The sequence below is a fragment of the Lithobates pipiens genome, unplaced genomic scaffold (assembly GCF_037356315.1).
Source record: "Lithobates pipiens isolate NorthernLeopardFrog02 unplaced genomic scaffold, aLitPip1_a1.2 Scaffold_18, whole genome shotgun sequence".
In the NCBI taxonomy this organism is placed as follows: domain Eukaryota; kingdom Metazoa; phylum Chordata; class Amphibia; order Anura; family Ranidae; genus Lithobates; species Lithobates pipiens.
The window spans coordinates 482,545,309-482,559,240 of NW_027507758.1; the positions used below are offsets into that span (position 1 = coordinate 482,545,309).

The 13,932-nt window shown below is 43.8% G+C and overlaps 1 protein-coding gene across 2 annotated transcripts in view; it reads right to left on the bottom strand.

The window, feature by feature from the left end:
• Positions 1-1,985: 1,985 nt before the first annotated feature.
• STK25 (serine/threonine kinase 25) overlaps positions 1,986-13,932 on the bottom strand; it is a 28,517-nt gene continuing 16,570 nt past the window's right edge. Inside the window, exons 8-12 of one of the 2 annotated variants that reach the window (XM_077488427.1) lie at positions 7,304-7,449; positions 7,108-7,210; positions 6,134-6,205; positions 3,416-3,546; positions 1,986-2,208 (exon numbers count right to left, since the gene is read on the bottom strand). In XM_077488427.1, the coding sequence (XP_077344553.1) occupies positions 2,190-2,208; positions 3,416-3,546; positions 6,134-6,205; positions 7,108-7,210; positions 7,304-7,449 (471 nt within the window). In that variant the 3' untranslated portion in view covers positions 1,986-2,189. The remainder of the gene's footprint in view (positions 2,209-3,415; positions 3,547-6,133; positions 6,206-7,107; positions 7,211-7,303; positions 7,450-13,932) is intronic. The other variant, XM_077488428.1, reaches the window with a different exon arrangement.

The window sequence follows — 13,932 nt, forward strand, 5'->3', positions numbered from 1 at the left end:
TCAGTGTTCCGCCTATCACAGGCGAAGGCGGCGGCGCAGCTTTTGAATTTTACAATGGCCGCCGACGAAGAGGGCACGGGACGGAGGCAAGGCAAGGCACGGGACGGGACGGGGGCAAGGCAAGGCAAGGCACGACACGGGACGGATGCAAGGCAAGGCACGGCACGGGACGGAGGCAAGGAGGCAAGGCACGGGACGGAGGCAAGGAGGCAAGGCACGGGACGGAGGCTCGGGACAAAGGTAGGCTGGACACACACACACACACACACACACACACACACACACACACACGGATGGATGGAGACACACACAGGGATGGATGGATGGATGGATGGAGACACACACACACAGGGATGGATGGATGGATGGATGGATGGATGGAGACACACACACACAGGGATGGATGGATGGATGGATGGAGACACACACACACAGGGATGGATGGATGGATGGACACACACACAGGGATGGATGGACGGACACACAGGGATGGACGGACACACAGGGATGGACGGACACACAGGGATGGACGGACACACAGGGATGGACGGACACACACACACAGGGATGGACAGGCATGTCTCACCCTCGGCTTATACACGAGTCAATAAGTTTGCCAGTTTTTTTGGGGGTAAATTGGGGGCCTCGGCTTATATTCGGGTCGGCCTATACTCGAGTATATACGGTACTCCTTCTAGTGGAGACTTTAGGCATGACATTTTACTTATGTAAGAAAAAAAAAAAAAACATAGGTGGACTTTTTACAGTTCCCAGGCTTCTTCCCTTACCCTTTCCTCACTGCAAGATACTGCTGTAACAGACAAATCCAAACTTCATCCATCACGGCAGCTTGCGTTAGCAAACCTGAAAGGACTGGGTCCACTGCCTAGGACCTATATAGCACCCCTCAGGAAAACTTTAGGTAATGTAGCATGACCAAAAAAGTCCGAGGTCCAGCCCTACAAAGAGAGGCGTTACAGGCAAAACCTTGTTCTTCATGCAAGGCCCGGGTACCATCCACCTTGGTCTTAGTGGCACTTTGGATGGATCCGGTCTATGGAGGCTGTTTAAATCCAGCATGGGATCCATCCAGCTTGGAACTCTTCAGAGCACATCTTCACTCGTGACCAACACCTTAGACACTGGAGAAAAAAACTGAGGTACTCCTGGAAGGAGGAGGGGGTTATATAGGGGAGTGAACTTCCTGTATTGGGTATACCAGTGTCCATCACCTGAATACCCATTAAGTTAATAACTATGGCTCTGTGTCCCATGATGTATGATAAAGAAAATAAAATTTTCTGAGATACAGAATTTTGGGGTTTTCACTAGCTGTAAGCCATAATCTTAGAAATAAATGCTTGAAATATATGTGTGTGTGTAATCTATATAATATAGCAGTTTCACCTTTTTGAATTGAATACTGAAATAAATACATTTTTGATAATATTCTAATTTTTGAGATGCACCTGTATATTCTGAACAGACTTTTTTTTTTTATAATCCTCTTCTCCAAGGTACTGGTTTAATTGCCTGCTTTCTTGGGGCAGGTGATAACTATAATTTTGAGAAAAGATGGTGCAGGATTTTTAATACAGGAATGTTGGCTTACTGAAAAGTATGTCCATGTACGACAGGCATCACTAAATGGTGGTTGAAGATTTTTAAAGAGCAAGCAAGGAGTTGCGGACCATCTTTTTCTCAAGATTGACATTGCAGCTGTGCGACTGCCTGTCCGCACCCAGGTAGCTCTGAAAAAAATGTTCTAATCTTATTTGGTAGTAGCACCCTACCTCTGCTTTATTTTAATAACTATACAAGGCTCGGGTACCATCCATCTTGGCCTGAGTCATATTGCTGACAGACTAATACATTTTTTTTTTTTTATATATAAAAAAAAAAAAAAATTAGGCTTTATGCAAGCATTGGTAAATTAGAATAGCTATTGACAGAAACCCAGTATTTTGAAGGATGCCAGTGAACACTTGTGTATGAAATGTCAGTTTATTTTGTACATAATGTACTGGTCAATGAGACACAATGATAAACATTTTGTATGTTACAATCAAAAAAATAAAGAATACTATACTTGAAGTAATGCCATGATGGTAAATTTCCCAGTCACAGTGCAGCCTCAGTTCACACTGAGGCTTGAAGAGGGGAATCATTGAAGCAGCAGTAATGTGGTCTCAGGATGAAGAGGAGAACCTGGAAAGAGAATTGCTGGAAATCAGCCACATTCAATAGATATAGGCTTTTTCAGTTTAGCTCACTTTATTGTGCAAAGCTGGAAAAATCCCAGGAACTGGGTCGTGGTGTATAAAAATACAGCGGTCCCTACTTTTTTTTTTCTTCAAGTGCTTGTTTAAGAAGCTTAATACATTTTTGTTTCCTAGAATTGACGGAAGGCCCGTCAAGTCTGCAATGATTTACCACTCTGATCTACTCTAGCTGTCAAGTAGCGATTCATGTGTAATCTAACCGAAACCTTTTTTCTTTAGTTTTGGATGAAGTCTGGAAGGATTGAATCCCATGTCAGATTCATCCTCCCAGTTAGCCCTGACCATGACCTGGGACAAAAGGTGATGATTTTACAGCTAGCGCCAACACAGCCGGGGAGGTCAAAACTTACAATTAGGACACCTGTTTAGATGACATCTAAAGTTCTGCTCACTTTATAGAGATTTCTTGTTGCATGTTCAGGACAGGAAGTAGGAATATCTCCAACAGAACACAGAATTTTCCTATACGTACATTTTAATGATCAAGTGACAAAATACCAATAAATAGGATTCTGTCACTCCCAGAAATAAAATGGAGTAAGAGCTGACTGTAAATAGACGATTTCCATGTGCCCTTATTTATGAAACAACAACTTCATCTAAAAGATTTCCTACATGAAGTTTCCATTTGATTTTTTTTTGTTGGGTTCAATACATTCTCAAATACTTCAGGTAGGGTGGCCACTTCTGAAATGATCCACTGGTTTCAGTATCTTCTAAGTCACTAACCTAAAATAAGTACACAGAACAAATACACAAGAGAAGCACTGGAGATTTCCAATACGGGCCTCTACTTCTGAAAATATTCAACACCTGGCTGTTGTAGAGAATACCTCACTTAAATACTTTGAGTTTTTGATCTAGAAAATGCGAATAAGAGCTTTTCTCTGCATACGTATCCTGGGACAGTGAAGTATAGAAGCTAGGGTCTCAAAATGATGGCCAGGGAAAGGACAGTAATAGCAGTCTTTATTAACAGGTTTTCTTTGCTGAAATAATGTGTAAACATTTCAGGAAAAAAAAAATGCAGCAACTGCAAACAGAAACCAGGGTCCATTGTGGGAAAAGTGAATATAAGATGAATTCTTTCACCTGGAATAATGTTCATAATAATTATAAAGGCATCTCATTACCTCTGCACACGCTGAACCAAGTGAGAAATGAGCTGGTCTGTGATCCCAGGACTGGATTCCTCCGCTAAGCTGAACGCATTCTCCAATTCCTGAACAGATCCAAATGCTCCAGCACAGCGCTGCTCCCTTAGCTGAGATGTGGAGAGACAGTCATCCGCTGTTATAATAGTTTATTTTTTTATAAATCATTAAGGAAAAGTTTTTACTCACAATTTATAATAGACTGACTCTACAGTCATGGCCAAAGGTTTTGAGAATGACACAAATATTCAATTTTCACAAAGTCTGCAGCTTCAGTGTTAGACCTTTTTGTCAGACGTTACTATGGTATACTGAAGTATAATTACAAGCATTTCATAAGTGTCAAAGGCTTTTATTGACAATTACATTAAGTTTATGCAGAGTCAATATTTGCAGTGTTGACCCTTTTTTTTTTTTTTAAAGACCTCTGCAATTCGCACCAGCATGCCATCAATCAACTTGCCACATCCTGACTGATGGCAGCCCATTCATGCATAATCAATGCTTGGAGTGTGTCAGAATTTGGGTTTCTTGCTCACCCGCCTTGTTAGGATTGACTACAAGTTCTCAATGGTATTAAGGTCTAGGGAGTTTCCTGGCCATGGACCCAAAGTTTCAATGTCTCGTTCCCCAAGCCACTTAGTTATTGCTTATGGCAAGGTGTTCCATTGTGCTGGAAAAGACATTGTTCCTCACCAAACTGTTCTTGGATGGTTGAGAGAATTGTTCTCGGAGGATGTATCTGTACCATTCCTTATTCATGGCTGTGTTCTTAGGCAAAATTGTGAGTGAGCCCACTCCCTTGGCTTAGATACTTTACTGTTGGCATTACACAGAACTGATGGTAGCGCTCACCTTTTCCTCTCCAGACAAGATTTTTTTTCCAGCTGCGGCAATCAGAAAGAGGACTCAGAGAAAATTGCTTTTTCCTAGTCCTCAGCAGTCCAATCCCTGCACCTTTTTCAGAACATCAGTCTGTTCCTGATGTTTTTTCCTGGATATAAGTGACTTCTTTGCTGCCCTTCTTGACACCAATACATCCTCCAAAAGTCTTTGCCTCACTGTGTGTGCGCAGGTGACCTCACACCTGCCTGTTGCTGTTCCAGAGCAAGCTCTGCACCGGTAGTACCCCGATCTCGCAGCTGAATCAACTGTAGGAGATGGTCCTGGCGTTGGCTGGACTTTCTTGGGCACCCTGAAGCCTTATTCACAAATGCAGTGGAAATGTTTTTTATGGGTCCAAGTTCATTTTCATGGCAAAGAGGGACTTTAATTCATTTCAATTCATCTGATCACTCTTCATAACATTCTGGAGTATATGCAAACTACCATCATAAAAAAATGAGAAGCAGACTTTGTGAAAATGAATATTTGTGTAATTCTCAAAACTTTTGGCCACGGCTGTATAATAAGTTGTGAGGAGGAACGAGGTAGGTGCAACCACTTAGTCCTTTCCTTCCATTTCCCTGATTATTTCATGAGCAGGGACTACATAGGATATGCATCCTTCTCTCCAGTTTAATCTTATATTACAAGTAGATCTACCTACCCACCAGACCAAATTAGTGATGTACGACATCAGGAAATATTGGTTACCAACATACAAGACCCTTATATTCAGCTACGTAAAGAGGTGTTCCAGCCCCCCCATGAAAAAATTCCCTACTGTGCTTTCTAACTGGCCCGCTGCGGGAGGAAGGAGGTGGGGGCCAAACTTCCAGGGGACAGGCCGTAGCACTGCTTCCGGAAGTGGGGAAGGGGTACCTGTCAAAAACAAGTACCCTCTCTCCCCCTGAAAGGTGCCAAATGTGGCACTGGGGGGGGAGACAGATAAGAAGAGACACTTTTGGGTGGAACTCTGCTTTAATAAACCGAGTCCATATTGTAAATAGAAGATCCTTGTGAATATATTTTAAAGGGCAAATACAATAGTGGTTAGCCAATTGTTTTTTTAATCTTTTTAAAGCTTGTGAGTTATAAACTGATCTTATAGTGTCAACCTGCTGAAAATATAGCACTGTTTTTAAAAGCCTTACCCTTGCTGGCTGTAAATAGTAATATGAATTACTCCTATTCAATATTAAAGGTTTATTTAGAATACATATACAAAACAACAGCAATACCTAAAAAAAAAAAAGACAAAAAACAAGTTTTTAACCACTTGAGTCTCAGGCACCACTTCAAAATTGCACACAGAGAGCAGCTTTTTGACTCAGCACCACGGTCTGGGTACAGGCTAGAATCGCTGGATGTGTCAGACAGTTGCCATTCAGCAGTATGGATAGGGGCTGAAACAAGAGGCTTCTGAGCCTCCAGTCTTGCTAAACATCATTCCATAAGTGCTTTTAGCAGATCACTGTAAATACAATGGCTCCACCTTGTATTCACAATGGCAGTGATAGCATTTCCTGTCATTACGGAGACTTGGGCAGAGCTGTTGCAGATCTGTCTAGCTTTTCCCTGCAGCAATAGGTCACTTTACTAGGCATGATCTGTTGCTGCAGACTGCATGGGGTCTCAACTAACCTTTTGCAAGCTGCCCCTTCCCACAGTGAAAAAACAATATATAATACTTTAGGGTAGACTATAAATGCTAAATGGGTATGAGGCTGGAAAAAGACTGCTCCAACTTACAACAGACTCACAGCAGAAGACACCATCCCAGTAAGTGTATCTAGTTGATTCTTAAGAACTCACCTCCTGGAACACAGGAGTCACCAGAGCAGATAAACAGTGTGACCGAGGCAGGCGCTTTATTGCCTCTGTTGGCTTCCAGAAGTAACATGGTGTAAAAAAAATAAAATAAAAAAGAGGATGTAGACAATTATCAAGTTAAATAACGCACAGTCAATTAGAGTGTATGCTTTTATTCTAATGGGTGACAATCTTCTTTACTATACTTCCCAGTGCTATCTGGCTAAAAGGTGACTAGCAATCAGGCCTGAGTCTTAAAGTGGGAGTAAACTCCCATGTATGACTTTTACCTATAGGTAAGCCTACAGAAAGTGCAACGTTTAGAAGATATTTACTTTTGATGCATCCGGTGACATCACAGGCACATGCTCTCTGAAGGAACGGCATACCATGCCATTCCTTGCGAGTCCTATGACGTAAACGGCGGGCCCCGTATGCATATGTGAGGTAGAGACATTGCAACTCTGGCTACTCACACACCCGGAGTCCATGAGGGAAGACTGGGTAATGATGGAAGCACTTTCAGTGGTGACAGCGGGTCACTGGAGGGCTTTGTTTTAAGGTATGTTTCACATACACTATGCATACTAACACATTCTGGCAATTTCTTGCAAGATTAAAAAAAAAAAAACAGCAGTTTACTACCGCTTTAAAATTCATCTAACTTATATTGGAAATCATCTCAATGACATACACAAGCAGACCGAGGAAGAGGAAGTGACTGGCACAGAATTTCTACATGAATCCATCTCTGAACTGAAGGCAGACATCAGGTAAAGAAAAAGTCCACAGGCAGAACACATATTATACGGGGAAGCACAGCAAATGGCTGCTTGCTTGAGCTCAGTTCATATTATGTTCCTGGATTTGCAACAGTACAATAGCAATAGCTAACACTTGGTGTGAAGCACAAAAATTTGCAAACACTTCGGTTTTCAACTTTAGAAAGCTTGAGCACATCCAACATAGGCAATTACCTGCTGGTATCCCCACTGCAATCTGCTCATGGAGGAGGGGCGCATAGTTTCTGGAAATGACCAGTGAGGAGTGTGATTCTGATTCCTCTCATCTTCATTATCTCTGGTCACAATAGCAAGGCACTGTCAGTTACTGCATAATTTATCATCAATAAGACCAAAGCAAGTTGTCACAACAGGAAGTTTGTGTACTCACATGTCAGACTCGACCGAACTGGAATCATCACGGTGACCCTGAGCTTTCCATCGCTTGTATCTCTCCACCAGTTCCATAAGGAAAGAGGTTTTTTTGGTGTATCGTAGAATAAACCGATGTTTTAGCAGCTCCCGTGCTGTAGGCCTCTATTACACAAGACAAAGACACCATTCTCAATATGAAAACATATACTGAATCTCACAAAAGTGAGTACACCCCCTCACATTTTTGTAAATATATTTTATCTTTTCATGTGACAACACTGAAGAAATTATTTGGTACAATGTAAAGTAGCAAGTGTACAGCTTGTATGTCCAAATTGGGCCCAAAGTTTCAATATTTTGTGTGGCCACCATTATTCTCCAGCAATGCCTTAACCCTCTTGGGCATGGAGTTCAACAGAGCTTCACAGGTTGCCACTGGAGTCCTCTTCCACTCCTCCACGACAACAGTACAGAGCTGGTGGCTGTTAGAGACCTTGCGCTCCTCCACCCTGTTTGAGGATGCCCCATAGGGTTTAGGTCTGAAGACATGCTTGGCCAGTCCATCACCTTTACCCTCAGCTTCTTTAGCAAGGCAGTGGTTGTCTTGGAGGTGTGTTTGGGGTCGTTACATTGGAATACTGTCCTGCGACTAGTTTCTGAAGGGAGGGGATCATGCTCTGCTTCAGTATGTCACAGTACTTGTTGGCATTCATGGTTCCCTGAATGAACCATAGCTCCCAAGTGGCAGCAGCACTCATGCAGCCCCAGACCTCGACACTTGCACCACCATGCTTGACTGTAGGCAAGACACACTTGTCTTTGTACTCCTCACCTGGTTGCCGCCACACACGCCTGACACCATCTGAACCAAATAAGTTTATCTTGGTCTCATAAGACCACAGGACATGGTTCAAGTAATCCATGTCCTTAGTCTTTCTTGTGCATCATCTTTAGAAGAGGCTTCCTTCTGGGACGACAGCCATGCAGACCAATTTAATGCAGTGTGCAGCGTATGGTCTGAGCACTGACAGGCTGAATCCCCACCCCTTCAACCTCTGCAGCAATGCTGGCAGCACTCATATGTCTATTTCCCAAAGACAACATCTGGATATGATGGTGAGCATGTGCACTCAACTTTTTTGGTCGAGCATGGCGAGGCCTGTTCTAAGTGGAACCTGTCCCATTAAACCGCTGTATGGTCTTGGCCACCGTGCTGCAGCTCATTTTAAGGGTCTTGGCAATCTTCTTATAGCCTAAGCATTTCATATTCCTGATACGTGCCTGCTGTACAATGTACTTTTATGGAAAAGTATAATGTTCTCTTTGTATTGCTTCCTTTATATGAAATCACTGATACTCCTGCCAGTCCCTCCGCTTTCCTATTAGAAACTGACCACACTAAGCAGATCTCACCACTCTCCAGCTGTGGGAACTCAGCCTGCTCTCCTCCAATGGTCAGACTTGTCCTGACATGCCCCCTCCCCCCCATGCACAGCCATTCACTGGGACTCTCAGTGTACTAGAAATGAGAAACACACAGATTGATATGTGCAGCGTATCTTGGTCATACAAAGTGAGCCACCTTTTTTTTTTTCTACTGAAAAGAAAAAAAAAAAAGACACAAATGATAAGTGTAGTATACTCCTTAAAGAGGAGTTACAGTAATTTGAAGTCACGTGACTTCAACAGTGATGTAACGCGTAGGATGGACAACCGAAGTGACGTTTGAGGTTCGAGTGCAGCGCTCGTTTTTATTATGCATTTTATTCATTTTTAAAATGTGAGTATGTTTTTTTGGTAATTATATCAATAAATACCTTTTTGATAAATCTACTACACCATAGAGGCTCTATATCCTTTTCCATATACCGTATGTCCAGTTTATATGCATTTGAGCGGCCCTTGCCAGCCATCCTACTGGAATGAAAGGAAGGTTTTGCTAAAGCACATACTGGGACCCATAGGAAAAGGAGGAATGCGCAGGAAACAACCTATCCTGAGTGATCTACTCCCTCTCTCAGAATGCCGTTTACCTTACAGCAGTAAGGTAATAAATTTAGTACACCCACGAGTGTAACACACACACTGAGGATATGCATATCACTGAAGTCACAGTGTTATCTGATGTTACTGCAGAACAACTTCACACTGCACTTTGAATCCAGAGGAGTTTTTCGGCTGATTTATTAGCACAATTTGCACTTTATATTTTTTTTATACATAGTAGAAAGTTTCGTTTTATATGAGTTTTTTTATGGATTGAATTTATTTATTCTATATTAGATTTTTCACTGTTGTCACTGGATTAGCACACTTTGCACCTTACTAGATTTGTGTATTTATGCTTATCTGTATTTCAGTGGTCGCATCTTGCTTAATTGTAAAATTATAAGTTTTTATAATTTTATTTAAACACAATTCTATTTACCCATTTTGGGGTGAAACACCAATTATTGATTTGTTTTTGTTTACTTATGGGTAGTGTTTGACCCTTACGGTGTTTGCAGCACCCGTAGCTTTTTATCCTATTTTATATTATTCTATTTCCTAAGTAGCGCAGGGGACCCATTTGCCATACCAGTGTCAGAGCAAACCCTAGTGAATATCACTGACTACCTCACATGTAACAGTGTTCGTTGTGGAAATTGTATTCTCAGGCCCAAGCACTGTCTTGGGGGAAGTGATATGCACCTCTATACCCACAGCAGTAAGATGATGAGGGAATATGGATGGGTAAGTATACCTTGCATTGTCCCTAAATTGAAAAAAATGACAGTGTACCTTTAAAATTCTTTAGTAGATCCAGACTGCAGTTTGCCGAAGTTCAATGCAAGCTGAAGTTAGGAGTACCAAAACTGACAGACTTATCAGTAACATTGTTTCTATGAACCTTTCAGGACGGTAACACATGAGAGATGATAGGCTCCTCCCTACAGGAAACAATCAGTTCACAGCTGTTAAAAGGTCCTACCTTTCCCCTTGACCCTCAGTTGTGGTAAAGTAATTCTCCCAACCGATTCACAAGGGGTCTTTAATCACTTAGACACTTACCACTTATTGTATACCTTTTTCTCCCCCCTTAATAGGGCACGAAGTACGCCTGCCGTCCTGGAAGGTTCATAGAAACACCGCTACCAGTGAGTCTAACCGTTGGTTTTCTCATCTCGCCTTCTAGGACAGCAACACGAGAGGATAATCAAGTAATCCACAGGCCTACCTTAAGATGGGACCACTGCCTGTAGCACTTTTCGACCGAAGGCTAGATCTTGCTGCGACAACACCTCCACTCGGTAGTGCTTCAGGAAGGTGTCTTCGTGGCTGGACCAAATGGCTGCATTACAAATTTGCTCCCAGGAGGCTCCTGCTTTTTCGGCCCAGAAGGCAGCCAGGGCTTTAGTTGCATGTACCTTTCAACTTTACTGGTGCAGGGATACCTGAGCTCTCATACCCTACAGTGATGGCTTGCCTTATTCACCTAGAGACTGAAGGCTTGTTCCAGAGAAGAGGATTAGGAGGCGATTGGATATCCTAAAATCTTTAGCCTTCTGTAGATAAGCGAGAAGGCATTTCCTTACATCTAGACAATGACATTTATTTTCCCCCTCATTCTTGGGGTTCTCACAAAAGGATGGTAGGGTTATTACCCGAGTTTATGAAAGGCTAATAACACCTTGAGCAGATATAAAGATATTTTTCAGGTTCCCCATTTCCTGCTCAAGAGGAGAGTCTGAGAAACCTTTACCTCTGAGGATCTGGTGCTCACTAACTAGGCCGTCAGATGGAAAAACTCCGGTCCGGGGTACAGCACTGAACCCTGACCAGGACCAGGAGGAAGAGGCCAGAGGACTGGCTCAGTGTTTGAATGACTCAAGGAATCTGTGCCAGAGGGGGGAAGGTGTAAGCCAACTGGAAACTTCCAGCTCTGGGCTAAGGCATCCAAGCCCCCTGACTTGCTTTCCTGAGAGAGAGAAAATCTCTTTACCTTCTGTTCCTGAAACTGGCAGAGGTCTATTTCTGGGCAGCCAAATTTTTGGACTGGTGCCTGAAATACTTTTGGGTTCAGTTCCCATTCCCCCTGTCTGACACGTTGGTGACTGAGGAAATCTGCTTCCCGATTGCCCTTTATGTAGACTGCCGACACCGAGACTACCCTGCGCTCGGCCCAGCCCAAGAACTCTTTTGCTAGGCCTTAAAGGGCTCTGGACCTGGTTCCCCCCTGGTGGTTTAGGTAGGCTACAGCCGTAGTGTGTCTGAGCAAGTCTGGACTTCTTTGCCTACGACCGTGTTTTCTAAGGCCTTTAAAGGTTTCACCCAACGCTCTGAGCTCTCTGAAATTGGAAGAGGACATGGCTACTCCCTTGTCCCAGGTGCCCTGAGCTTTTTTTCCTAGGTGGGCTCCCCATCCCTAGGCGCTTGCATCTGTGGTGACCTTTAGTGGATCCCACTGACCCCAAGGTCTGCCTTTTTCCAGATTGTTTGGGACTGACCACCACTCCAGGGAGGATTTTACCTGAGGGGCAAGGACTAAGCTTTCATCTAGGGATTCGTTCTTTTTTCCAAGAGGAAAGGTGGAAAAATTGAAGATCTCTTGAATGCAGTTGTGCCCAAACAACTACTGGCTGACATGAATCCCAGGACCCAGAGTAAGTCTCTACCTTATCCCTTGGGAGGAAGAGCTTTTGAGCCCGAGTGTCTACCCCATAGCCTAGGTAGGTTTGGACCTGAGCCGGTTACATGGATGATTTTTCAATGCTCACCAGCCAACCCAGCTTCTGCAGGACTGAAACTCCCTTTTGGGTATCTGCTTCCAACTGAGCGGCAGACGGGCCAAAGAAGAGCAGGTCGTCCAGGTACGGTATTAATGCTATTCCCTGGAGATGCAGGTAGGCTGTTGTGTCTGCTAGGATCTTTGTGAAGATCCTTGGACTGGCTGCTAGTCCAAATGGGAGTGCCCTGAACTGCCAATGGCGAACCCCTTCCTGGGTTATCACCACAAATCTCAGGAATGCCTGGCATTCCCAGTGGATCAGGACATGTAAATATCTCTGAGATCCCTGAGATCCAGAGCAGTCAAAAACGTCCTTTAACAGGTTTTTTCGCAGTAAATACTCTCCATGGAAAACCTCTTGTATTCTGGAAATTTGTTTAAGTTTCTGAGGTTGATGAGGCGGTATCTCTCTGAAGGTTTGGGTACCATGAAAACATGGGAGTATAAGCCTTGGTATAGCTGTTTCCTCGCCACCAGCTCTACCACTTGTTCCACCAGTTCCTGAATCCCTTCTAGTAGGGCTTTCTTTTTTAAAGCATCCTTGGGAGGGTTCATTAACATAATCATAAACGGGTGGTAGCCATCTCTGATAAGTTGAGTGATGTACGGGCTGTCTGAAATTTCACCTCAATTCTGGCATCACTTGGCATCTTTTGTGCTTTGGCCTGGAGAAATTACCTTTTTGCCTACCTCTACCATACTTCCACTTCCTCCTCCTTGAAGGGGAATCTCCTTTTACAAGCTTTAGGTCTGACCAAGCTTCTTTCAGGAACCTCCCATTCTTGGAGAAATAATATTTCAAGGATTGGTGTAAGGGAAATACCCTTGACTGTTTTTTAACCAAACCCCTGTACATCTTATCCTGTGCCGAGGTTTCCTTAGTTGGCTCAGGGATCTCTTCAGTGGCATAAATAGCTTGAAGGAGTCCCTCCAAATCCTTCAGGCCAAATAGATGTTGGTTTAACCTGATTTCTTCCACATCCCTATCCAGACCTAAATTAGCCTACTCCCCTGAGCCGGTCTCAGATTTTGCCTGGCTTTCTGCTTCTATCTCTTCCCTAGCCTGAGCCGGAGGGAAGTCCCTGAGAGATTGGCAAAAAGGCACTTGGCCCTGGTTTGGAGAGTAAACTCAGAGAGGAGGGTCCCTCTTTAGGGGTGAGTTCCTCCGAGTCTGCTAGCTGGGGTGCGGCTGCAGAGGTGCGCAAACATTGAATAGTGGCCAACATTTACTCCTGAACAGAATTGAGAAAAATCCTATCCAGCCAGTTTGTTAATACACATAAAACGGCTTTGTATGAGATTTAGACAATCTTTTCCCACAATTACCGCACTTTTTAGTTGAGCTAGTGCTAGCTGATGTAGAGGGTGGTTTGTCAGAGACCTCCTAAACTCCCCTTTGGGAATCTGAAAAAGAAGAAGAGGAGATAACTAACATCACTCTTTCTGCCCCCTTCTGTCATGGCTGCAGGCCCCTTCCCCCAGAGGTAAGAGTCTGTTTTTTTTTCCAGGGACAACTAAGGGCTAGCCTGGTGACACCCCCTACTGTAGGTAAAAGGCACTTACCGGGCCCCGGCTTGCTCTTGCCTGCAGCCACCTGTGCTGTATTTCCATCCTCCTCCTCCATGAGGGGGGTCCTAGCAGACTTTCAGCTCTTTGCATCTCGTTGGGTCCTGGTGAGACAGGAGTTCTTCAGCCTCTGGAGCCGTGCAGGTCCAGCGTCTCCTCCATGCTTTATCCCTCTTCCTTCTCTGACCCGAAGTTTCATAGTGAGGCTGGAGCATGCCGAGTCCTCCCCCTGGTGACATATATGGCCACTGGTCTCTCCAAAATGGTGCCTGCTGCACACAAGGGAAGACAGGAGGAGACCAGAGGTGCTG